The 26,255-nt window shown below is 43.1% G+C and overlaps 1 protein-coding gene across 1 annotated transcript; it reads left to right on the top strand.

The window, feature by feature from the left end:
* The first annotated feature begins 1,585 nt into the window (after positions 1-1,585).
* LOC308595827 (C-type lectin lectoxin-Lei1-like) lies at positions 1,586-23,404 on the top strand. The gene is made up of 6 exons (XM_081210565.1): positions 1,586-1,624; positions 2,469-2,541; positions 13,725-13,819; positions 16,583-16,732; positions 18,270-18,372; positions 23,232-23,404. Exons 2-6 carry the CDS (start codon positions 2,475-2,477, stop codon positions 23,297-23,299), a joined length of 483 nt encoding a protein of 160 aa, XP_081066691.1. The 5' UTR covers positions 1,586-1,624; positions 2,469-2,474; the 3' UTR covers positions 23,300-23,404.
* The last annotated feature ends 2,851 nt before the right edge of the window (positions 23,405-26,255 follow it).

Raw genomic sequence — 26,255 nt, 5'->3', positions numbered from 1 at the left:
AGGATCTGTCCTTCCAGTGAGCACTCTGGAAAGAGGAAATACACCACCCCAAAAAATGAAAATGAAGACACAGGTATATGTAAGATTTGTGTTTGCTAATTTAAATGCAAATCTAGAAATGGTTACTATAATCTAACTAGAAGAAGAAAAAGAAGAGTTTGTATTTGATATCCTGCTTTATCACTACCCAAATGAGTCTCAAAGCGGCTAACATTCTCCTTTCCCTTCCTCCCCCACAACAAACACTCTGTGAGGTGAGTGGGGCTGAGAGACTTCAAAGAAGTGTGACTAGCCCAAGGTCACCCAGCAGCTGCATGTGGAGGAGTGGAGACATGAACCCAGATTACGAGTCTGGCGCTCTTAACCAGTACAGCACACTGGAGAATTCCACAGGAAATTGAAATGCTCCCCATAGGAGCAAGCCACTGCCAACTGTTAAACAATGTGAACAGCTTTCCCAGAAGAATGAGAGCACAGGAAGGTCTAGGCTTGCCAGCCTGTTTTTAAGGCTTCAGGTGACTATTAGCCTTTTGCTGCAACATCATCTCCCCAAGCCCAGCTATGCTGGAAGAGTCCACTGCGAGCTGTCCAGGGTTTTGATTTCCTTAGCCTAACATACCCAGCTCTGCTGGGAAGACCTAACAACAACAACAACAACAACAACAACAACAACAACAACAACAACAACAATAATAATAATTACAACCACCACTACCCCAATTTATTATTTATACCCCACCCATCCAGCTGGCTTTCCCCAGCTACTCTGGGTGACACCCAATAGAATATTAAAAACTTTTACAATAAAACATCAAACAATTAAAAACTTTCCTAATGTGGGGTGCCTTCAGATGTCTTCTAAAAGTCAGATAGTGGTTTATTTCCTTGACATCTGATGGGAGGGAACCGCCAGAAGGCCCTCGGAGCTAGACCTCAGTGTCTGGGCTGAACAATGTGGGTGGAGATGCTCCTTCAGGTATACTGGGCTGAGGCCGTTTAGGGCTTTCAAGGTCAGCACCAACACTTTGAATTGTGCTCAGAAATGTACTGGGAGCCAACGTAGGTCTTTCAGGACCTGTGTTATGTGGTCTTGGCGGTCGCTGCCACATTGTGGATTAGTTGTAGTTTCCAGGTCACCTTCAAAGGTAGCCCCACATAGAGCGCGTTGCAGTAGTCCAAGCAGGAGACAACCAGAGCATTACATTCCACCAAAACAGGGATAACCAACATGGCAACCTCTGGATGCTGGGGGAATACAAACTTCCATTGGTTCCAACCGACAAAGCCAACAGTCAATGAAGGATGACTAGTGGCACCATGTTTTCTGTGAGATTTTGTCTAGATGAGCTACTCAACCAGCCACAGGACTCAATAGTCTCCTGCTGCTGTATTGAAGGAGAGAGTTTCCTGATCGTTCTACTGATGTGATTCCTTATGGATCACTGCTCAGCCATGGAATTCCCAAATGGCCTAGATGTGCTTTTGGGTTCAGTAGTTCTTCCTGATGACGGGGCCACATGCACACACCACTCCCACCAGTTGCTCTACAAAACTGCAGGAGTATCTCACATCCTTCACCGAAGACCTAGACTAGCCAAACAAGTGCAGTCGCAAAAAACACCTGGTGAGTAACTTCCATAGCTAGTTTTTATGGGAATGGCCACAACCGCTTAGTTCCCTTAGAAATCCCATCAGCAAGATATGAAGGAGTGTTGTTGGCTATAGTATTTGGTATTCAGATCTAGAGGCTCTCTCTAAGTGAGAAGTTTTTTGAGATATTGGGACTCATGAAAATTAAGGGGGGAATCTTCATTATTTTATATGATTCTTATTTTTGGCATTTCTAGGTCCTGCCCCCCTTAGAGCCAAACTAGACAATATCATAAAATGCATGGCTTCGTTTCACATATCTGGGGTGTGTTGTGGTAAAATAACAGCTGTGGAGAAACCTGATTGGGAGTTACTCCTTTGTCACTGTGCTGTGTTTTTAAGAACCATCCCCTCGCCCTTGAAGCCTCTATTTGCTGCAGAAGGAACATTAATCTTGCCTTCCCACCATATTCCAGAAGATGACTGAGGTTTCCCAGCTGCTCTTTAGTTTGAATTCAATATTTATTAGATGTCACAGAGTCCCTCTTGAGGGCTTAGGGTGGGTGGGCAGTCTTCTGAACATTGTGGGATAGGGTAGGAAAGGAAAGGATGAAGAACAGCCAAGCTGAAAACTTCATCAAGTTAATGATGTTGAGTCCCAAGCCAAAATCTTCTCTGCACCCCAGTTCGCACTGCTTAGGAGCCCCTCTCCCAACTGAGCCTCAGGGGAACCACCAGAGATGCTCCATCAGAGTACCTTAGAGATCGAGGTGCAGCATAAGGAATCGTAGTCCTCTTTTTAGAAGAATGGCAGAGATTGCATGAGAGCATCTGTTCTACTAACCAGAACTTCCTCTTCTTTGATTTTCCCTCCTCAGCTGAAGATGAGTCGTGTCACTTTCTTCCATCTCTCCATTTTGGGCTTCCTGGCTGCCTGCTTCTTTCTGCAAGGTACATCCCAGCTGGACTCCTCCATCTCTGGCTGAGAAAGGCCAAGCAAACTATAGTAGTTCTCGGGAGGAATGGCATGGCTTGATGCCTAGCCAAGTGGGGTTTCTGCCATGCTTGAGTCAATGTGCACGTACAGAGGGCACAGGGAGAAGAAGGGTCCTTTTTAACTTCCCATCAGGGAAGCGGGGCATTCGTGATAATAATAATAACAATAATAAATTTATATTTATATCCCGCCCTCCCCAGCCGAAGCCGGGCTCAGAGCGGCTAACAACAATAAAAGTAACACAATTTACATAAAATCACAATAAATTGATTGAAATGCATTCTATTTTTTAAAAAGATATTTATTAAAGTTTAACAATTACAAAAAAAGAAAGCAGACAGTGATAAAAAAGAAAAAAGATTACAATACTTCAAAAATAAAAGAAAAATACAATACTAAGAGAAAAAAAGGGAAAAGAAAAAACCCAAAAACAGTACAACAAAGCAATGAGTGAAAAAACAAAAACATTTAAGAACACTAACATCCAGTATTTTCATATCTTTATCTTTCATTTACTTGTTTCCTTGACTTCCTCACACCTCCCTTTTTGATTTTGTTTTTTTAAAATGATATTTATTAAAATTTTACAGATCATAAAAGGTTACAAAATTAAAAATAAGAAATAAAAAAGAATAACAATAATAAAAGAAAAAGAGATACAAAAATACAAAGACAAAATACATAAAAAGTAAAAAAAAGTTAAAAAGAAATCAATATTTTCATGTCATATTTCATTTACTTGTTTCCTGACCTCCTCACACCCCCCTTTTTTGTATTCCACTTCACATGGTTAATTCAGCAAATCCTTACCCTCTATCATTTATCTTTACTCAATATCTTAACCTATTATAACTATATATTTTCAACCATTGTCAATCCGTATTTACATATTTTTGTTAATCTTTTTACCAATACCGCTTATTTTCAATCCAACAACCCTTTAACATTCATTTATTTTACAGTATTTCTGCAAGTAGTCTTTAAACTTCTTCCAGTCTTCTTCCACCACCTCTTCTCCCTGATCTCGGATTCTGCCAGTTATTTCTGCCTGTTCCATGTAGTCTATCACCTTCATCTGCCATTCTTCCAGTGTGGGTAAATCTTGTGTCTTCCAATACTTTGCAATCAATATTCTTGCTGGTGTTGTTGCATACATTAAAAAAGTTTTGTCCTTCTTTGGCACCAATTGGCTGACTATGCCCAAGAGGAAGGCCTCTGGTTTCTTCAGGAAGGTATATTTAAATACCTTTTTCATTTCATTATAGATCATCTCCCAGAAAGCCTTAATCTTTGGGCACGTCCACCAAAGGTGAAAGAATGTACCTTCAGTTTCTTTACATTTCCAACATTTATTATCGGGCAAATGATAGATTTTTGCAAGCTTGACTGGTGTCATGTACCACCTGTACATAATTTTCATAATATTCTCTCTTAAGGCATTACATGCCGTAAATTTCATACCGGTGGTCCACAACTGTTCCCAGTCAGCAAACATAATGTTATGCCCAACATCTTGTGCCCATTTAATCATAGCAGATTTAACCGTTTCATCCTGAGTGTTCCATTTTAACAGCAAGTTATACATTCTTGAAAGTATCTTAGTTTGGGGATCTAACAATTCTGTTTCCAACTTTGATTTTTCCACCTGGAAGCCAATTTTTTTATCCAAATTATATACCTCTCTTATTTGGTAATAATGAAGCCAATCTCGCACTCTATCTTTTAGTTTCTCAAAGCTCTGCAATTTCAATTTGTCTTCTTCTTGCTCCAAAATCTCCCAGTATTTTGGCCATTTGGCCTCCATATTGGGCCTTTTCTGGGCCTTTGCCTCCATTGGTGACAACCACCTTGGGGTTTTTATTTTCAAGTAAGTCTTTCCTGACAATATGGTTTTTAAATGCTTTATGCGCTTCAACCTTGCCGTACCACAAGTATGCATGCCACCCAAAAACATTATTGAAACCTTCTAAGTCCAAAATGTCTGTGTTCTCAAGAAGCAGCCAATCTTTCAACCAGCAGAAAGCTGCTGATTCATAATAGAGTTTAAGGTCTGGCAGGGCAAATCCCCCTCTTTCTTTTGCATCAGTTAGTATTTTAAATTTTATTCTGGGCTTCTTGCCCTGCCAGACGAATCTAGAAATGTCTCTCTGCCACTTCTTGAAACAGTCCATCTTGTCTAAAATTTGTAATGATTGGAACAGAAACAACATTCTTGGCAATACATTCATCTTTATAACAGCAATTCGACCCAACAAGGAAAGCTTCAGATTTGACCATATTTCTAAATCCTTTTTAACCTCCGACCAACATTTTTCATAATTGTCTTTAAATAAGTTCCCATTTTTAGCTGTCATATTAATCCCCAAGTATTTCACCTTCTTAACCACTGTTAAACCTGTCTCATTCTGAAATCTCTCTTTCTCAGTTGTTGTTAAATTTTTCTCAAGGACTTTAGTTTTTAACTTATTCAACTTAAATCCTGCCACATGACCAAACTCTTGAATCAGTTCTAATACTCTTTTAGTACTAGATTCTGGCTCCTGTAATGTCAATACTAAGTCATCTGCAAAGGCTTTCAGTTTGTATTGTTTAGCTCCAACCATTATACCTTTAATCAAATGGTCCCTTCTAATCATGTTTAGCAGAACCTCCAGGACCGAAATAAAAAGTAATGAGGAAATTGGGCAGCCTTGTTGTGTCCCTTTCTCTATCTTAAGTTCCTCTGTCACCACATTGTTAACTATTAGTTTAGCCTTTTGTTCTGAATAAATTGCACTTATACCATTTTCAAACTCCTGACCGACCCCCATCCCCTGAAGATTTTTCTTCATAAAGCTCCAAGAAATATTATCAAAGGCTTTCTCGGCGTCCACAAAGATTAAAACTGCTTTAGTGTTAATGTCCTCTTGCAACTTCTCCAAAATGTTAATTATATTCCTCGTGTTGTCAGACAAGTGTCTGCCTGGGAGAAAGCCAGCTTGGTCCTTGTGTATCTCTTCCCCTAGTACTTTTTTTAGCCTTTTAGCCAAAATGTCAGCAATTTTTTTGTAATCCACATTTAACAGGGATATGGGTCGGTAGTTCTTAAGTTGTGTCTTTTCAGACTCAGTTTTCGGTATAAGTGTAATATATGCTTCTTTCCACGACTCTGGTGCTTTTTCCCCCTCCAAAATTTCATTGCAAACCTCCTTTAGTGGTTGAATTATCCAGTCCTTCAAAGTTCTATAGTATTTTGAGGTTAAGCCATCCGGCCCTGGAGATTTTCCCAACTGCATATTCTGAATGGCACCTTCTACGTCCTGTTCCGTAATTTTATGGTTCAACATTATCTTATTTTCTTGAGAGATTTTTTGCAATCCGTTTGTTTTCAAGAACTGGTCTATATCAAACTCTTTCTGGGGCCCTTGTGTATATATTTGTTTAAAATACCTCTGGAAGCATTTTCTAATTTCCACTGGATTCTGAATGTTTTTTCCTTCCACTTCCAAGTTAGTAATGGTGTTAAGTTTTTGTCTTTTCTTCATCTGCCAAGCCAACAGTTTCCCACATTTATTTGCAGATTCAAATGTCCTTTGTCTCATTTGTTTAATTTTCCATTCAATTTCCTGATTCATCATCTTCATATATTGCACTTGATATAACTTTATTTCTCTCAGAATCTCTTGTGAATTGGGTTTCACTCTCAGTTTCTTCTCGCCCTCTTTTATTTTTTCCAGAATTTTTTCTTTTTTCTCATTTTGGGCTCTCTTCTTTAATGAATTCTGTTGAATCAGAAACCCCCTCATAACTGCTTTACTTGCGTCCCAGATTACTCTTTTTTCCACAGTAGTTTTCAAATTTATCTCAAAATAGTCTCTCAGAGTTTTTTGGGCCTTCTTAATCACCTCTTGATCTCTAAACAAGGTGTCATTCATCCTCCATCTGAAGGAACCAGTTGGTGTTAATTTCATCTCCATTTTCACGGCATTATGGTCGGAGCACGTCTTAGGGCAGATTTCAACCTTCCTAATCTTGGGTGCCAGTCCTCTAGTTATCCAGATTTGGTCAATTCTTGTCCATGTCTTTTGAGCTTCAGAAAAGAAGGTTCCCTCTCTACCCAAGGGATTCCTAATTCTCCAAATGTCAGTCAAATCCATATTGTCAGTCAATTCAAAAAAAGTTTTTGGTAGTCTACCATCTTTAGTAACTACCTGTCTTTGCGACTTATCCATGTTTGTGGATACCACTCCATTCATATCTCCCATCAAAATAATGTTATAGTCCATATAGTCCAACAAAGTCTCATGCAACTTTTTATAAAATTCAGATTTCCCCTCATTCGGTGCATATACTCCAATTATCAGAATTTTTTCTCCTTGTGTTTGGATTTCAATTGCAATAAATCTTCCTTGGTCATCTTTAAAAACAAATTTCGGTGATAGGCTCTCTTTTGCATAAATAACTACTCCTCGCTTTTTAACCTTGTCTGATGAAATAAATTCTTGGCCCAGTCTCTTGTTAATCAATATTTTCCTATGTAGCCTTATCACATGTGTTTCCTGTAAACAAATTAAGTCCAATTGTTCCTTTTTCAATAAATGAAAAACTTTCTTCCTTTTCTCCGGGGAATTAAGTCCGTGAATATTCCAGCTTAATAGTTGCAGAGACATGATGTATTTAAATTATTTTTCCTCCAACTGCTCCCAATAAGTCCTCTTGTTCTGACGGTAGTATCACTTTCTGTAATTTGTCCAATCCCAAAGGTGGTAGTGCTTTGCCTGATATTCCTGGTCGTAAGGCTCCTGGCTCTCCTTCCACTCCTTTTTGCAGGTCTTCTTCGTGGTCTCTCAGAAATTTTTCTTTCTCCTCCACTGATCTTATTTTAAACTTTTTACCTTTAAAGGTAAAAGATAGGCCTTGAGGGAATTCCCACCTAAAGATGGTTCTATTACCTTTCAGGAAGGTCACCAGATCTCCATAGTTGGACCTAAGGTCCAAAAAGTGTTTCGGAATAGCCTTAAATATCTCCACTCTTGACTCTTGTATTGTCAAAGTATTCTGGTAATGCAGGATCAATATTTTGTCTCTCTCCTCTTTTGATCGAAGGGTGATCAAACAGTCTCTCACCCTGTTCTTTCTCCCTCCTCTTCCAAGTCTGAAAGCATTTAGTATCTTGAAGTCTTGCTTATCATCCAGTTTCCAAAAGTCTGCAAATTCCTGTGTCAAAAAGTCACTTAAATAATCTTTCTCAAGTTCAGGTACCGCCCTGACCCTCAAATTGGTCTGCTTCTCCTTCAATTCAATCATAGACAAAAGTGCCTAGTGGGCCCCAAGCTGTGACTGATGGTCCCCAAGCTGTTTACTTATCGGTGTTATCTTTTCTTCTACTGCCACTGCCTTTTCTTTTGCTTCCTGAGCTGTCTTTTGATTTGATGCTGATTCTTGCAGCAGTTTTTCAATTGATTCTGTATTTGAATTCACCTTCTGGCTCAAATTGTTAATGCTTGCAGTATTTTGGTCAATTTTATTTGTTGCTTCTGTAACTTGTTTACTTAATTTAACCAAAGTTTCATAAATCTTACTTAGAACTGAAGTAAATCCCTCTTCTGATATCACCCCTTTCGCCCCAGCTTGTGCTGGGTCTTCCCCTTGTGGTGCTGGAGGACCGGATGCAGATGCTCTGTGTTGCTGCAGTATTGCACTGGTCTGTTGGTGTCTAACCTTGCCAGATCTTGTTGTCTTTTCATCCATAACACTTTATCTACAAGTCAAGGTCACTCCCACAGTCAGACTTGTTTTACAGTGGAGCTTTCACAGGCTAGTTGTAAATGGAAAATTCCCCAACCAGTTGTAACAGTTTCAATAAGCCTCTAGGGGGACACAGTAACAGTCAATAATAATGCAACAGAATGTCTTGCCAACTTTTCAAAAGCCCCCTTCAACAAAATAAATAACAGCTTCAACAGTTTCAAAGTATCTCACTTGCTGAGTTAACTATCAGCAAGATACATTGTCCATAAAGAGTGTGACTCTCAATACAACAGTTCTATTTAATCTTGGCAGTCCGTTCTCAAGAATTGAGTGTTAGTCTTATATCTCCAATTTTTATCCTTCTCTTCTTTCTCCTTTCAAATTTTTATATAAGCAGAAAGTACTTTCCCTTCTTCCCTCCCTCTCCTTCAATTCAGGGAGGGAATTCCTTTAATTTGACGTTTGAATTTTGAGTCTTTTTAACACACCTCACCCGGTATTAGCTTGAACAGTCTTTGCTTTGATCTTTATACAAAACGGAAGGTGGACTTCCTGTTTACACCTTTCTGCTTCAGTGCCAAATTTTGCCTTATTTTCCCTTTAGTTTCCAGTCTTAAATCTTGACCTACTCACGGGTTGTTGTTTAGCAGCCGAATTGTCACAGGAAAAAAGGTCAGCGCTCTCCGGCAACAGCTGCGCGGCTTCACTCCACGGAAGTAGCGATCGACTCTCAGCACCGCGCCATCCCCCGTTCCGCTCCGGAGCCCCTCATAGGATTCCCTTGCAAGTTGGGGGGCGCTTTAGGTGCCTGCCGAGTCCCACGGTCACAGGCTTCGTCCGCCTGTGGTTTTCGATAGGGTCCCCACTTCGCCGTAGCGGCAAGACCCGATTTCCGCGGAGCTTCTCCCTCCAGACTAGAAGGAGTCCGCCATTGCCGATGGCGCCGCCTCCGGAAGTCTCACACACACCTCCCTTTTTGTATTCTAATTCAATTAGTTGTTTCAGCAAGTCCTTTCCCTCTTACTCAAATTTTGTTCCATAATTTATCTTAACACAATTTAGCCTTAAATTTTACACTTTGACCCATTAACAATCCATTTTTACTTAATTCTTTATAACCTTTCTGCTAAAACCATGTAAATTCATTCCAGCATCTTTTTAACATTCATTAATTTTACAATGTTTTTGTAAATATACTTTAATTTTTTTCCAATCTTCTTCCACCGACTCTTCTTCCTGTTCTCGGATTCAGTCATTTCCGCCATTTCCATGTAGTCCATCAGTTTCATCTGCCATTCTTCCCTGGTAGGTAGATCTTGCGTCTTCCAGTACTTTGCAATAAGTATTCTTGCTGCTGTTGTGGCATACATAATAAAAGTTCTATCTTTCCATGGCACCAATTGGCCAGGCCTCTGGTTTCTTCAGAAAGGTATATTTAAATACCTTTTTGATTTCATTATAGATCATCTCCCAGAATGCCTTAATCTTTGGGCATGTCCACCAAAGGTGAAAGAAAGTACCTTCAGTTTCATTACATTTCCAACATTTGTTATCAGGCAAATGGTAAATTTTTGCAAGCTTGACTGATGTTATGTACCACCTATAGATCATTTTCATTAAATTCTCTTTTAAGGCATTACATGCCATAAATTTCATACCAGTGGTCCATAACTGTTCCCAGTCAGCCATCATAATGTTATGTCCAACATCTTGTGCCCATTTAATCATAGCAGATTTCACCGTTTCATCTTGCATATTCCATTTCAACAGCAAGTTATACATTCTTGACAAATTCTTAACTTTAGAGTCTAACAATTCTGTTTCCAATTTTGATTTTTCCACTTGGAAGCCTATTTTTTTGTCCAATTTATATGCCTCCATTATTTGATAATAATGGAGCCAGTCTCACACTCTGTTTTTTAGTTTTTCAAAACTCTGCAATTTTAGTCTGTCTCCCTCTTGTTCCAAAATTTCCCAATACTTCGGCCATTTAGCTTCCATATTGAGTTTTTTCTGAGTCGGGGCCACGGCCAAAAAAGCTCTGGCTCTGGTTGAGGCCAGCCTAACCTCCCTGTGGCCCAGGATCCCCAAGATGTTTTTGTTTGAAGACCGTAAGGTCCTCCATGGAACATACCTGGTCCCATAGGTACGAGGGTCCTAGGCTGTATAGGGCTTTAAAGGTTAAAACCAGCACCTTGCCCTCCTCCAGGAGAAAATCATGCTAAGCATGATGGTCGGCAGTGCTGGAGATGGTTTGGAGGGCTGTCCAGCACAGCCAAAGAAAGAACATAAAAAGGGCTCAGGTCAATAGTCCATCTAGTCTAGCATCCTTTTCTCATAGTGGCCGAACAAAAGCCAGCAAGCAGAAGATGAGTACAAGAGCTCTCTCCCCTCCTGTGGTTCCTACCAAGTTTGTGGTTTTTTTATAATATTTTATTAAGTTTTAACAATAGAAAAGTTTAAAAAACACGAAAAGGCAAATACAAAACAAATACAAAATACAAAAGCACAAAAATACAAAATGCAAAAATACAAACATTAAACAAAAAGAAGAAAAAACACATATAAAAGAAAAACAAAATTTCTCTCTTTCTTAATCTCTCCACTTTAGGTTAACTTATTTTCCTGACTTCCTCACGTCTCCCGTTATTGTATCCCTTTTAAATTTAGTTCAGCAAATTCATGATCTATTAGTTTATCTATTATTAGTCCCCTTATACTTTTTACCTTGTTGCTAGAGCCCCTTCAATTCATTTCAATGTCGTCAACATTCAAAAATTTCCTCCAATCTTCTTCCACCGACTCTTCTCCCTGGTCTCGGATTCTGCCAGTCATTTCCGCCATCTCCATATAGTCTATTAGTTGCATCTGCCATTCTTCCCAGGTGGGTAGGTCTTGTGTCTTCCAATGCTTTGCGATGAGAATTCTTGCTGCTGCTGTAGCGTACATAAAGAAAATTCTATCCTTCTTTAACACCAATTGGCCAACAATGCCCAGGAGGAAGGCCTCTGGTTTCTTCGGGAAAGTATATTTAAATACCTTTTTCAGTTCATTATATATCATTTCCCAGAAAGCCTTAATCCTTGGGCACGTCCACCAAAGGTGAAAGAATGAACCTTCAATTTCTTTACATTTCCAACATTTGTTATCGGGCAAGTGATATATTTTTGCAAGCTTGACTGGGGTCATGTACCACCTGTACATCATTTTCATAATATTCTCTCTTAAGGCATTACATGCCGTAAATTTAATCCCGGTGGTCCATAACTGTTCCCAGTCAGCAAACATGATGTTATGTCCTATATCTTGTGCCCATTTAATCATTGCAGATTTTACCGTTTTTTCCTCAGTATTCCATTTCAACAGCAAATTGTACATTCTTGAAAGTATCTTAGCATTGGGTTCTAACAATTCTGTTTCTAACTTTGATTTTTCCACCTGAAAACCAATCTTTTTATCCAGATTGTAAACTTCTCTTATTTGAAAGTAGTGTAACCAGTCTCGCACCTTCTCTTTAAGTTTATCAGAACTCTGCAATTTCAATTTGTCACCTTCCTGTTCTAAAATCTGTGGTTCCTACCAAGTTTGATTTGGAAGGCTGCCTCGAGCTGTGGAGACAGAGCAGAGCCATCGTGGCTGGTAGATTCTCCATAAATGAGCTACATGAATAGTCAAATGCAACTTTCTAGCCCGCTAGGAGTTTGGGGAGTTTGGGGGTAAGGTGGACAGAGGAAGTTTTCTGAGACTCTCACCTCAATATCTGGCTGGTGGAAATGTTGCTGGAAGACCTTTCTGATGGTAAGAGCTGTTTGACAGCAGAACAGGCTTTCATTTGAGGTTCTGAAACGGAGGCTGGATGGCCACCTGTCAGGGATTATTTAGTTGTGATGCATGCATTTCAGGGGATTGGATTAGATGACCCATGGGTCCCATACTAAAACTAAAACTAAAACTAAAACTAAAACTAAAACTAAAACTAAAACTAAAACTAAAACTAAAACTAAAACTAAAACACTAAAACTAAAACTAAAACTAAAACTAAAACTTTTATTATTTAATCCCTGCCCATCTGGCTCGGTTTCCCCTGCCACTCTGAGCGGCTTCCAAAAGAACGTTAAAAACGCAATAAAACATCAAACATTCAAAACTTCCCTAAACAGGTTTGCCTTCAGATGTCTTCTAAACATTGTGTAGTTCTTCATGAAGACCAAGGAAACTAAAGCCCTTTGGGGGCCTCTTTTAGATTGGACATTTGAAGTTAAACATCATTAAAAAAATAAAAAATATATATATATAAAAAGAGAAAAACCGGCAAGGTGGAACTGGGGAAAAAACTGGCCATGGACTTGAGATCTCCAGGCTGACAATAGATGGACTGATGGATATGGGGAATTCAAACCGGGGAAGGTGGGGGGGAGATTTGGAATCCAAAGGCTGTGCAACTATTTTTATCTTTTTATATTTTTTTATTTTCTATATCTTTTTATATCTTCTTGTATACTACTTTATTTTGATTGGACGTGTTTATTAAAAAAGGGAATTCGTGGAAGGAAACTGGGGCGGACCTTGGGGGAAAAACTTTCTTTCTGTTAATGATGAGGGATGGTGGAATGACTGTATAATTTAAATTGAATAGTGGGTTAAACAAATTAAGTTTTAAATTTGGGAGTAAGAGCTTGTAGAACCAACTAATGAAAGAGGAATACAGTTGGGAGGGGGATGGGGGAGTCCCAGAAAGTAGACAATGAAAGTAAGGTTAAGTGTACTTTATCTTTCTTTTTTCTTTGTATTTCTATTTTTTTGTTTTGGAAATTTTAATAAATATGATTTTTTTTAAAAAAAAACATTGTGTAGTTCTTTATCTCCTTGACATCTGATGGGAAGGCATTCCACAGGGCGGGAACCACCAGTGAGGGAACCAGGCAGAGGGCCTTCTTGGTGGCGGCGCCCGCCCTGTGGAATGCCCTCCCATCAGATGCCAAGGAGATAAACAACTATCAGACTTTTAGAAGAGATCTGAAGGCAGACCTGTTTAGGGAAGCTTTTAATATTTGGTAAATTATTGTGTTTTAATATTTTGCTGGAAGCTGTGCAGAGCGGCTGGGGAAACCCAGCCAGATGGGTGGGGTATGAATAAATTATTATTTTTATTATTGTTGTTATTGTTACTGTTGTTATTGTTCAATAAGTGTCTTTTTGCACAAATCCTTGCTTCTCAATGGCACATATATTAGATCCCCCTTCCCACAGGTCCTCAGCATCCTTGAGATTCTGCTGGCCACACAGCCTTTCAGGTCTCACCCCTAGGTCCTGGGTGAGGCCCCTCTCCACTTCCTGCGAATAGTCCGGATTCTGACCCAGCCACGTCCTCCACAACCTTGACATTGTGTTCCCTCTCCTCTGACAGGCGCAGAAGCATATAGCTGCCCCCAGGACTGGATCAACTTTCAGAGGCATTGCTATTCATTAAAGAAAATTGCGCGGAATTGGAATGATGCGGAGGTAAGGAGAGATTCTTGGAAGCCCTGTGTAGCAAACTCCTCCAGACACCATGTTTCTGGTCAAATGTCAAACACCCACCCACCCTTCCTCTCCTCCCTGGCAAGCAACTCACAGCAAATGAAGCATAGTCTTAGAATACAAAGTTATCCCTGCATATGTCACATGGCAGGTTAAAAAAATAATGAAAGAAAGATGGTGACGCTGCTATAAAGGTGAAAGATACTTGGAGTCGAGTGTGGATTTCATGTTCTTTATTTAGCTCATAGTAGTGAGGAATGGGAGTTCCCCCGAAATGTCTGGTTTATGTATATTATTTACACAATGGGCCCCACGTGATTGGCTAATTCCAGGATTCTTCTGTAGGGCAATCAGGTTGTGGATTCACTTCCGCCTGGAGCTGGATTTGGTGGCTCATGCGGACCAATCAGACTGCTGCATTCTGGATCCTGGTTTATGTGGATCCTATTGTTCTAGGACCAATCAGACTGCTGCATTTTGGATCCTATCGTTCTAGGACCAATCAGACTGCTGCATTCTGAATCCTATTGTTCTTGGACCAATCAGACTGCTGCATTCTGAATCCTATTTTTCTAGGACCAATCAGACTGCTGCATTCTGAATCCTATTCAATTCAGTACATAACAAAAGGAATATATAAAACTGGTTTCTCAATGAAGAGTAGAAACCAGTTGGTTATTTTCCTCCTGAATCGGAAGATAAGGCTCACATCCGCACCACACATTTAAAACACTCCTTTACCATAGTGACAATTCTGGGTAATCCTGGGAACTGTGGTTTGATAAGGATGCTGGGAATTGGAGCTCTGTGACATCAGCACCCTTAACAAACTACATTTCCCAGGATTCTCTGCAGGCAGCCATGACTGCCTAAGTGGTTACCTCCCTACGAGAAGTGAGGTTACAGGGAACCAGGCAGAGGGCCTTCTTTGTTGTGGAGCCCGCCCTGTGGAACACCCTCCCTTCAGATGTCAAAGAAATAAACAACCATCTGACTTATAGAAGACATCTGAAGGCAGCCCTGTTTAGGGAAGTTTTTAATGTTCGATGCTCTATTGTGCTTTTAATTCTGTTGTAAGCTAGATGAGCGCGGTATAAATAATACATTATTATTATTATTATTATTATTATTATTATTATTATTATTATTATTACTGAAGAGTGCTTTAGTGTATGTCATGAATGCCAAAGAAATACAAGCAAAAAGCAAACCAAGAACTCTGGCCAATATAAGTTTCAGCAGTGGGAGTGGTCCCTACTCGCAAATCGATAGTCAATTGTAACAAAAACTAATCCATTCAAAAGTATGTATTCTGACAAGGATTACAGACTCAAATAGAGATTACAAACTCAAACTCATAAGGATATGTATAACACAATAATTCATTATAGAATTAGAAATAAAAGTTTATGAGTAAAGATAAGTTCATGTTAGTCTATAGTCCGATTCGATGTGAAAGTCTTAGTTTCAGTCATTGAGCAGAAGTCAGAAGTGAATAATGGATCAGAAACCAGGACAGGGCCCTCTTTCGATGTCTTCATCTTCATCAGCTAATTTTTAAGGGGTGGTGTAAGTTTGAGGAATTTGTATAAATATATCCTGTTATTTTCTAAGTTTCTCAGAGATAACAACTAAGTGTGAGTAGATCAACATGTATCTTGAGCTTTTCTCAAGCTTCACGTTGAATCGGACGATGGACTAACATGAACTCTTGCAACAGAAACCAGTGATGTGGTCGGAAAGTTGTGGTACACAGAGTGTACACTCACACAATGTTGCATGTTAATAATCATAGAAGTATGCAACTCAGCAGTTTGCAAACACAAGTAGGCAGACTGTATATGGGTTGCATGTAACATGTGAACATGCCCTAAGATGATGAGGACGACGACGACGACGACGACGATGATGATAATTTATTTATACCCCGCCCATCTGGCTGGGTTTCCCCAGCCACTTTGGGCGGCTTCCAACAAAACAATAAAATACAATAACCTATTAAACATTAAAAGCTTCCCTAAATAGGGCTGCCTTCAGATGTCTTCTAAATGTTTGGTAGTTATTTTTCTTTGACATCTGGTGGGAGGGCGTTCAACAGGGTGGGTGCCACTACTGAGAAGGCCCTCTGCCTGGTTCCCTGTAACATGGCTTCTTGCATCGAGGGAACCGCCAGAAGGCCCTCGGCGCTGGACCTCATCGTTCGGGCAGAACGATGGAGGTGGAGACGCTCCTTCAGGTATACTGGACCAAGGCCGTTTAGGGCTTTAAAGGTCAGCACCAACACTTTGAATTGGTGCTTTGAATCGGAAACGTACTGGGAGCCAACATAGGTCTTTCAGGACCAGGGTTATGTGGTCTCAGCGGCTGCCCCCAGTCACCAGTCTAGCTGCCGCATTCTGGATTAATTGCAGTTTCCGGGTCACCTTCAAAGGTAGCCCCACATAGAGCTCATTGCAGTAGTCCAAGCGAGAGATAACCAGAGCATGCACCACTCTGGCGAGACAGTCCATGGGCAGGGAAGGTCTCATCCTGCATACCAGATGGAGCTGATAAACAGCTACCCTGGACACAGAATTGACCTGCACCTCCATGGACAGCTGCAAGTCCAGAAGGACTCCCAGATGAAGTCTCATCTTTGAGACCCCACATAATCCTTCTTGGGAAATCTTGCAGGAGCCACTCGCTGCAGCCAAGCAGCTAGCCCTCATCTCCAAGGTAACCCCCCATGTTCTTTTCCTCTCACAGGCAGACTGCCAAACGTATGGGGAAAAAAGCCACCTGGCCTCCATCCTTAGCGAGGAAGAGAACAAGCGTGTGGCCGCTGTTATAGCAGGAGGAAATGATCCTGGATTTGGTATCTGGATTGGATTGTTCAGAAAGAAAAAGGGCGGGAGGGTAAGTAAAGGGGGCAAACTCTCTTTTTCATTTGCCTCTCAGTAGGAACAGCAGCCGGCAAGGGCACAGAGGAGCAGTCCAGAAGACGAGAGCTCCCTGCAGGGAAGGGAAGGACAGATATTCCCCTCTCTGTAAGGGAGGATCTGGGGCTCTGGTGAAGCTCTTAATTCAAAGAGTAGCCATCTGCCTGCATCCCCAGGATGCAACACAGGTCCCATTTAGAACTCTCGCAATGTTACTTTAATAAGGTTTTAAATCAGCAAAGTTGATATGCCCCTTAGCCTTGGAGCAATACAGTGGTACCTCGGGTTAAGCACTTAATTCGTTTCGGAGGTCCGTTCTTAACCTGAAACTGTTCTTAACCTGAAGCACCAATTTAGCTAATGGGGCCTCCTGCTGCTGCCGCACCGCCGGAGCATGATTTCTGTTCTCATCCTGAAGCAAAGTTCTTAACCCGAGGTACTATTTCTGGGTTAGCGGATTCTGTAACCTGAAGCGTATGTAACCCGAGGTACCACTGTATTTGACTCTCCAGTTGGAAAGCACATACCGTCTGTTCTACCTTTAACACTTCTGCAGAGTAGAGGGATGTAACAGGTGCATTTCGTGTGTTGGGTGATGGAGAACACCTGATCCTGGCTAGATCTCCCCCAAGCAGTACAAGTCTGAGAGGTCCAGCCGCCTCATCTTCCTTGGGATTTGATCCCACCAGCTTTAAAATCAATTCATTTTACAGCCTTGCTCTAAAATCACACTGGGGAGAAGAGCTGAAAGGTCGGGGCAGGGGCGTAGGAAGGTGGGTGCAGGGGGTGCGGATCGCCCTGGGTGTCATCCGTGGGGGTGTGTGACAAAAAGGCACCACCGCCGCTGTTGTGCGCCATGGATCGCCCTGCCTCGTGCAGCAGATCACTCCACCGCCACCGTTGTGTGCCGTGGATTGCCGTGTGTGGCGGGTCATCCTGCTGCCATTGCATGCTGCATTCATGACGGATCACGCCCCCAGCTTGCACCCCCCCTGCCGAGTGCATGACATGGTTGTCACTCCAGGTGCCCATGCAGCTAGCTCCGCCACTGGGTCAAGGTCCTCGAATCAATGCGGCTCACTGCTGCCTCCAGAAGTCTTAAGGAATGGGTGCCCTCGCAGCACCCCTGGCCTCAAATGGAGTCCTTGCAGCTCCTCCTAGGATGGGCAAAGTCTCAGGGAGGTATCCCAGTGTGTCTCAGGCTGAAGCTGCTTGGGGGTGATTGCTTGGTGCCACAACTACTGATCCCTTTGGACACATGTCCCTGGGAGTCAGTTGGTAGAACAATGGGAATCTTCATCTCATGGTTGTGGGTCCGAGCCCCACGCTGGGCAAGAAATTACTGCATTGCAGGTAGGTTGGGTCCCTTGCAACTCTACCATTCTAGGAATGTGCCCCCAAAGCTCCACGCCCAGTGAGGCCAAACTAGCCACGCTCCCCTAAATCCGATTCTGAATGAGGCAACTGGAAGCTCCTGTTCCTTCCTCAGCAAAGACTTTTTGCTCTCTCTACAGAACATACAGTTAAGATGGTCTGATTACTCCAATTTTGAATACACAGCTTGGGCAGAAGGACAGCCAGACAAGAGCGGATACTGTGTCGAGATATTTGGGGATGGTAAGAAGGGGGCTTCATAAACTGAAGACCTTTGCTTCTTTGTATTCTGTGAAACTTGATTCCATTCTATTGATTACTGTTATCTATATAAGGCCTTTCAGGACATAGCGTATTTTTCGCTCTATAGGATGCACTTTTTCCCCTCCAAAAATTAAGGGGAAATGTGTGTGCGTCCTATGGAGTGAATGCAAGCTCCCTGGCTTCAGTGATAGCAATGTGAAGCCTCCGAAGCCTGCGCTCCAGAGGCTTCGCGTTCCTTTCGCTGAAGCCAGGAGAGTCTGGTCTTCGAGGCTGGCGGTGAGGGAAAGCAGTGTTGGGATACTGCCAGGGAGACAAAGTCCATCATGGCCCCACGTCGCCTCCGGACGTCCATCGATCTCCCGTAGACACGCAGTATCAGCAATTAGCGACATGAGCTCCGGAAATAGCTTGTCACATTCCAGAGCTGATGCACGCTCTTATCAGCAGATAATGCACAGCGAAAGATGCACACAGAAGAGCATTATTTAAGTTTATTCAGTGTTGGTCAGAAGAAGAAAAAACCATGACCGCCTGCTTCAGTGTTCAGGCACCGAGAGAGAGAAACGAAAGCAACAGAAAACATAAACATCCTGTGAACAGGAAATACGCAGATTCTGTGACTCACAAAGCCTGCTCCCTTTTAAGGTGGAACGGAAATATCCTAACATCCTCCCCCTTTCCGTGTAACCTGTAGTACCTGTGGTTCAGCCCAATTGCAACCTTTGTACGTAAACCTTAAGTTGTTCGCTGTTAACAACCTTAGACAACAGATCAGCAGGAATTTCATTTCCTGCCATGTAGGACACCTGAATGAGTCCTTTCCGAATACACTCTCTTGCACGATGTAGCTTAATCTGCAAGTACTTGGTTATTTACTTGAAATTCTCTGAGTTCAGGGGCCAAACAGGATCTATTGTCTTGATGCACTTGTATAGGACATTTCACAGAAACACTGATGTCCTTAAACAGTTGCATCAGCCATTCACAATCCATGAGTCAAAATGACAGAGCATTGAGTTCTGCTTCACAGGAACTTAGGCTCACTGTTGTCTGCTTCTTGCACAACCAGTCAAACAGGCAGTGGTTGTACATATAGCATACTCCAGAAGTGCTTGTACCATCTGTGGTGTCACTTCCAAAACTTTCATCTGCAAAGATTTCAAGACCTCCAGTCTTCTGACTGGTGAACCTCAGCCTGTAGTGCAAAGTCCCTTTCAAATAGCGGGCTATGTGTTTCAGAGCTTTCCAATCCTGAACAGTAGGATCCCCCAAAACAGCTCCTCCCCCAAAACCCCGTACAAAAAAGCTGCATTAATGTCATGATGGGAAACATGCAGTTTCTCCTCCGCAGCAATCTTGAGCATCAGCCGAATGCTCTCATATTTGACTGTGGGTGAGTAGGTCTCGTGGTAATCTTGTCCTGGTACCTGTGAAAAACCTCTGGCAACCAATCTGGCTTTGTGTCTGACTACCTTGCCATTCTGGTCTGTCTTGGCCTTGAAGACCCATTTGCTGCCAACCAGTCTCATCCCTGGGACTACCGGTACCAGTTCCCAAGTTTGGTTCCTGTTCAAGGAATCAACTTCAGCCTTTATGGCATTAAGCCAAGGCTCAGCATCTTTAGAGGTTAACTCCTGAACCTCTTTGAAGCTTGAAGGTTCCCACACCTTCTCTGAGCTACTAAGAACAGCAGTTGCCATCTTAGCAAACTCATCGGCAAATCTCTTTGGAGGTTTGCCCTTCGTGGCTCTCTCAGATCTGCGTACTAGACGCAAGTCTTCTGGACTCATCTCCTCTTTCTTAGGAGAAAAGTGACCAATGGTGAACAGCGGTTCTTCCAGTTCATTGTCAGACACATCAGATGGTCTGACTGGGGCCTTTGCGCTCTTGTAGTCTGTTGTGTCATCACTGTCGCTGACATCAGCAGCAGCGCCGCCCACTGAGCTGGAATCCGAACTCTGATCATCAACATCCTCAGCTTCGTCAGCATCTTTCACATCACCTTCATCTTCCTCTGGGTAACTCTGGAAAATCCCCCCGCCACTTAGGATTGTACTCAACACTCTTTGTGAACTGAATGGACTTAGAGTCAGTCATCCATACCCTGTATGCTCCTTTTTCGTACCCCATGAACAAACCATGTGCCCCACGCTGCCCAAGCTTGTTGCTTTGTGGGGTGTGTACCCACATGTCAGAACCAAAGATTCTCATGTGCTTGAAGTAAGGTTTCTTATCAAACATCTTCTCATAGGGAGTACAACCAATAGGTGATGACAATCTGCGATTATAAGTATAAACAAAAGTCGACAGAGCCTCCCCCCAAAACTTTTCAGGGAGATTGGCATCATGCAACAAGGTTTTTAGGCCTTGAAGCAAAGTCTGATTTGCTCGCTCCGCAAGCCCATTCATCCATGGCGATCTAGGCGTTGACAAGTCATGCTGGATTCCCTTCTCAGGAAAGCTTCAAACTGCTGAGAAGTGAACTCCCCACCCCGATCAGTAAAGAGACAGCTGAAACGTTTACCGTGAACATTCTCCAACCAAGCACAGAATGCCTTGAACTTAGGAAATGCTTGCGATTTCTGCTCGAGCATAAACACATGAATGTACCTGGAAAAAGAATCAATTAGAACCATGAAGTACCTTGCTCCACCCAAAGAGGGCGCAAGTGGACCAACCAGGTCTGCGTGGACTAGCTGGTAGGGTTTGGAAGCCTGCCTGCTAGACTCCTTGCCTTTTGGAGCAACCTTCACCTTGTTCTCTGCACAAGATACACATTTCATGTGAAACTTACAGGGTTTGATGTTCAAACCCTGAACCAACTCAGGCATCTTGGCCAGTGCCTGCCAAGACATGTGACAAAATCTTCTGTGTGCATCATGAATACATCCTGCATGAAGAACTTTGTTAGTTTGTGCAACATAACAAGAATCAACACTAGACACAGCAACAGCATTATTGTCATCATAAGTTATACAGAACAAGCCATCCATAAACTTTGCATGCAAAATGTCCTCTTTGCCTTTCCTGATGACACAGACACTCCTCTTGAAGGAAATCTCAAAGCCACGCCCAGTCAGCTGTGGGACACTGAGCAAATTGTCTGCAGCACCTGGAACATAAAGTACATCTTTGATGGTTGTGTGCAGACTTGCCAGTTTCACAGTCGCTTCTCCTGCAATTCGTAACGTCTTTCTGTCAGCCAGGTGGATCTCACCATCTTGAGGTTTGAAGGAGATAAAGAGATGCTGGTCTTTTGTCAAATGGCGGGTGCATCCTGAATCCACAATAAATCTGGCCTTGGCCTTTGGAGCAGCTTTTGCAGCAAGCAAAACCTTGTTTTTCACCGGCATAGGCTTTTGCTGCTTGCCCCCCTGCTCCTGGCCATCAGACTTGCCTTTAGCCTTTGGTGAAGCTGTGCCAGCAAACAAAGCCTTGTTTTCCACTGGCGTGGGCTCTTCACCCTCCCTCTGCTTCTGGCCATCTGCAGGCATCTGTCTCTGTTTACTTCTGGCCTTCCAGTATCTGTGAGGATGACCTTGGCTCCCATGAGAAACAGAGCTCTCAGCTGCCGACTCCTTGGCTCCCCCTGGAGGCTGGAATGCTGCCTGGGATGACATCACAGTCAGCTCCCCCTGCAACTTGCAACCGGTGCCCTCGGCATTCCTGCATACACTCTCATTCTGGGAAACAGCCAGGACCTCCGATGCAGTCAAACTCTGGGCTGGGATGACAGGCAGATGAGCTACTTTCAAAGCATTCCACATCTGACATGCTGTAGCATTGCCAGCTAGCATGGCAATTTCCTCCAGAGAGACGGACAAGACTATTACGTCTATGGCCTTTGAATTTTGGGCCTTCCATCTATCTGTCAGAGGAACTGGAGGGCCTTCACACACAGTATGCCACACTCCAAACTGTCGTAGTAAACTCTCACACCACACAGCCCAGGTCTCATAATTGTGTCAATTTAACTTTGGGCACGCAGTGCCTTCAGAGGCTTGGAAAAACTCCATTCCAGGCTTTTATTTGAGCCGTGAGCCTTATTCACTTCAAAGACTCCTTATCTTGGCAGCTCATTAATCACGAAGCCTTTGGCACGGCTCCCAGGCCCATTAGTCTGCCGGACATCAAAGAGACTCTGCCGCGGCAACGAAAAGCCTCACTTTCGCTTTTCCTGCACACACCTCTCTTGCAGTCTTACTCTCCTGTAAGAGCCATGAATCTGGGCCCGAAACCTGTTGTTGGGATACTGCCAGGGAGACAAAGTCCATCATGGCCCCACATCACCTCCGGACGTCCATCGATCTCCCGTAGACACGCAGTATCAGCAATTAGCGACACGAGCTCCAGAAATAGCTTGTCACATTCCAGAGCTGATGCACGCTCTTATCAGCAGATAATGCACAGCGAAAGATGCACGCAGGAGAGCATTATTTAAGTTTATTCAGCATTGGTCAGAACAAAAAAAAAAACATGACCGTCTGCTTCAGAGAGAGAAACGAAAGCAACAGAAAACATAAACATCCTGTGAACAGGAAATACACAGACTGTGACTCACAAAGCCTGCTCCCTTTTAAGGTGGAACGGAAATATCCTAACAAGCAGCACTTCCCCCCACCGCCAGCCCCACAAGAATTCCACAGCTGGAATTCCCCCACCTCCTAGAAAAGCCCACAGGAGCCGCACATCCTTTAAAGAGCGCGCGGCTCCTGCGGGCTTTTCGACCGAGCTTGTGGGACTGGGGGTGGGGGGAAGTTTTACATTTATCCATGCTGGTTTCTAAACGTGGAGGGAGGGAGGCAGGTCTGACGGTTCTTCTTTGCTATTTCCTCTAGATTTTGATATGTGGAATGATACCGACTGTGAGAATGAGAACTATTACTTGTGCAAAATGCCACTGTAGAGATGGACATCCTTCACTACTGAGGCTTCGACAAGCTCAGCACCTTGGAGAATGGGACCAACCTGGAGGTCTTTTTCTTCCACCGGGGCATTCATTCACCCACCCACATTGCATCCCCATGTCGTAGCCTTTGAGATGTCTCCATCTTGAGACTTTAATAAAGAAATTCTCCTCTTCATCCCGTCTCTGTCTCCTTCAAACTGATCACGGGGCTAACCAACCAGGGATGTCAGAGGTCGCTGTCAGAAACACAGGCAGAAACAGCCAATGTCTGCTTTTCTCACCCCATGTCTGGAAGGGAAGCTGTAGCCTTCTTAGACTTTACCGATTGGTTGGATGAGCGTTGCTCCCAGAGAGGGAGGAAGGAGTCAAAAGACACCGAGGTTGATTCAGAGAAAGAGTTCTTTATTTCTGCTCTCTGGAGGAGCAGGAAGGCACTTGCGTGGTCAGTTCACAGCAAGCCCACCGAAAGAGAAATTTCAAGCAGTATATATCCCCTCCAGGCACCCTCTTCCCTCTCCCTAGGAATCCAGCCATGTTGGCTTATACACATAAGTTGACATCCATGACTATAAACAGATGTTCCTGTTCCTGTCTTCCTTATCTTGGGGTAAGAAGGTCACCAACTCTAAGAGCACTCCTGGCACCACCCCTGAGCGTGGGGGGGGGGTGTTGCAAGGTGTGTGCATCAGTGTGTCAGGATATTTACAACCTACAAGATAAGATAAGCCCCAGCTCTGCCGTCCCGTCTCCACTTCGGAACTGACAAGGCCATCTATTAAGCGTCACGTACTGATAAAGGAGAGGGCTTTGTTTATACAGCTGGGTCCCTGTTATACATGAGCTCAAGTTAATGGATTTTAGCTAATGGATCCCTGGAGAAGGAAAATTTGGGATTTTGGGGCCCGTTTCAGACTGACTGCACAGTCAGGTTTTAGGTTTGGGAAACCTGCTCCTTCAAAGCTAATCCACCCTGGTGTACGAGTTCCCTGTTCCCTAATCTTACTTCTTTATTACACTTATAGCTCTTTCTTCCCTCCAAGGAAATTGAGGTGGTGTACCTGATTCTCCTCCCCCCATAACAACCCAGTGAGGTAGGCTAGGCTGAGAGATTATTATTATTCTTCATTACATTTGCAGCTTGCCCTATACCCGCAGGTCTCAGGGTGTTTACAACATAAAACCACAATATAAAAACAACCCTATAACACCCCCCCCAAAAGTGACCAAGGTTGCCTAGTGAGCCTCAAGACATAATGGGGATTCGAACACTGGTCTCTCCCAGGTGCTCATTTGACACTCTAACCACTATACTGCACTGCCTCCCTGTCCCTACCATGAGTGTTTGGCTCCCAATAGTTCCATGTTTGCCCCCCTCCCTCGCCTTCCACCTGTCTTCTTCTTTGACGATCGCAAGATTGTCTTCCATGCACACAGTCTTAACAATGAGTCCGTAAGTGACTGTGGAGGCCAATTCTGGATCCACACGTCCTTCCACAGTGGGGACATTGGTTTCTGGGCGGGAGTTGACCACGATATGGATTTGCCAAGCGTGCCTTCCTCTTAGCACTTCCTCTTCTCCCTTGTGTCCTGAGTTCGAGTGTCTTCAAAGCCCATGACACCTTTGGCAAAGGCTGTTCTCCAACTGGAGCACTCGCAGGCCAGTGATTCCCAGTTGCTGGTGTTCTTCTACATTTTTAAAAGATTTGCCTTGAGAGAGTCTTTGAACCTCCTTTGTTGACCACGAGCATTACACTTTCCATTTTAAGTTCAGAATAGAGCAGTTGCTTTGGAAGACGATAATCAGGCATCTGCACAACATGACCAGTCCAACAAAGCTAATGTTGAAGAATCATTGCTTCAACGCTGGTGATCTTTACTTCTTCCAGTACACTGCAAGTACCCAGATGCCTCCTCACGTGCCCCACAAATGGGTTTTGCTTTGCTTCCCTGCCCTGTGCTAGACTTGTCCTTTGCAATAGCTTTTGGTCCCTCTGGGCAAGTCCAGGCCCCTCAACTTTGGCCGGACTGCACTTGCCATGCTGCTGAGCAAGGAGGTCCAAACAAAAACAATATATTATTACGCAGATGCAGCAGTTGTGGGAATGCTTAGGGATGCGGGGGAGGATATATTGTCTAAGATATCCTATCCCAATTTGTCTTTACAAGTTCAACAAAATCAGCAGAGTTAACATTTCCCTTTTTTTAAAACACACGCACAGCAGATAGCTTCCTCAGACTCTTTAGAGTTTAAATGTGGTGACTATCTCCTTATGGGGGAAAGCCTCCCCTTTTCTTCTCTTGGCCTGGAGCCAAGGGTTCATCTTAGTAGTGCTGTTGTTAAGATGGCATTGATAGAGACAAAAGAAACAAGATGGTTGCCAGCCTGTGGTTCTGGATCTTTCTACTTCAGGAGAGGCCACGCTCATCTCAAGTTACACACAGGAAGTTTTATCTTAGTCCTGGAAAGCAGGAAGTTCCGGCTGAAGGACTGAGATAACCTTCATGTCTACTCTAGCCATGTTGTGTTTGACTGCACCTGATTCTTACATCCCACATACCCCTTCTCAGACAAATACAACATACAAAAATGTAGACAACTTCAATCAACCACCCAGAGTCCCAGTTTGATACGTAGGTTCTGGAAACTCTCTCTTGGTAAGGGTTTTGTCAGGATGTCAGCAGTCATCTCGTCGGTGCAGCAATAAGGTAATTCTACAAGTCCATCCTGGATCATCTGGCATATATAATGTTACCTGACTCCAATATGTTTCGTTCTGGCTAGAAATTGCTCACTCTGCATCAGCAACTCTGATTGTCCTCTAGCAAGCTGACAGGTTCTTTTCTCATCAACCCAAAGTCCTTGATGAGTTGATCAAACCAGGCGATTTTTCTGCACACTTCCACTGCTGCAGAGTGCAACAGGCTCAGTGGTAATGTTTGTAACAAAATTCTT

The sequence above is a fragment of the Podarcis bocagei genome (genome assembly GCF_964188305.1).
Source record: "Podarcis bocagei genome assembly, chromosome: 10".
Taxonomy (NCBI): domain Eukaryota; kingdom Metazoa; phylum Chordata; class Lepidosauria; order Squamata; family Lacertidae; genus Podarcis; species Podarcis bocagei.
Note: the sequence above shows the minus strand (reverse complement) of the source record. Positions and strands in the feature narration are given on the sequence as shown.

Excerpts from the sequence above, each read along its gene's own strand:
- LOC308595827 (XM_081210565.1), top strand. The coding sequence starts at position 2,475 with ATGAGTCGTGTCACTTTCTTCCATCTCTCCATTTTGGGCTTCCTGGCT. Across the intron at positions 2,542-13,724 it reads TGCCTGCTTCTTTCTGCAAG|GCGCAGAAGCATATAGCTGC; the intron begins GTACATCCCAGC and ends CTCCTCTGACAG. Across the intron at positions 13,820-16,582 it reads GGAATTGGAATGATGCGGAG|GCAGACTGCCAAACGTATGG; the intron begins GTAAGGAGAGAT and ends TTCCTCTCACAG.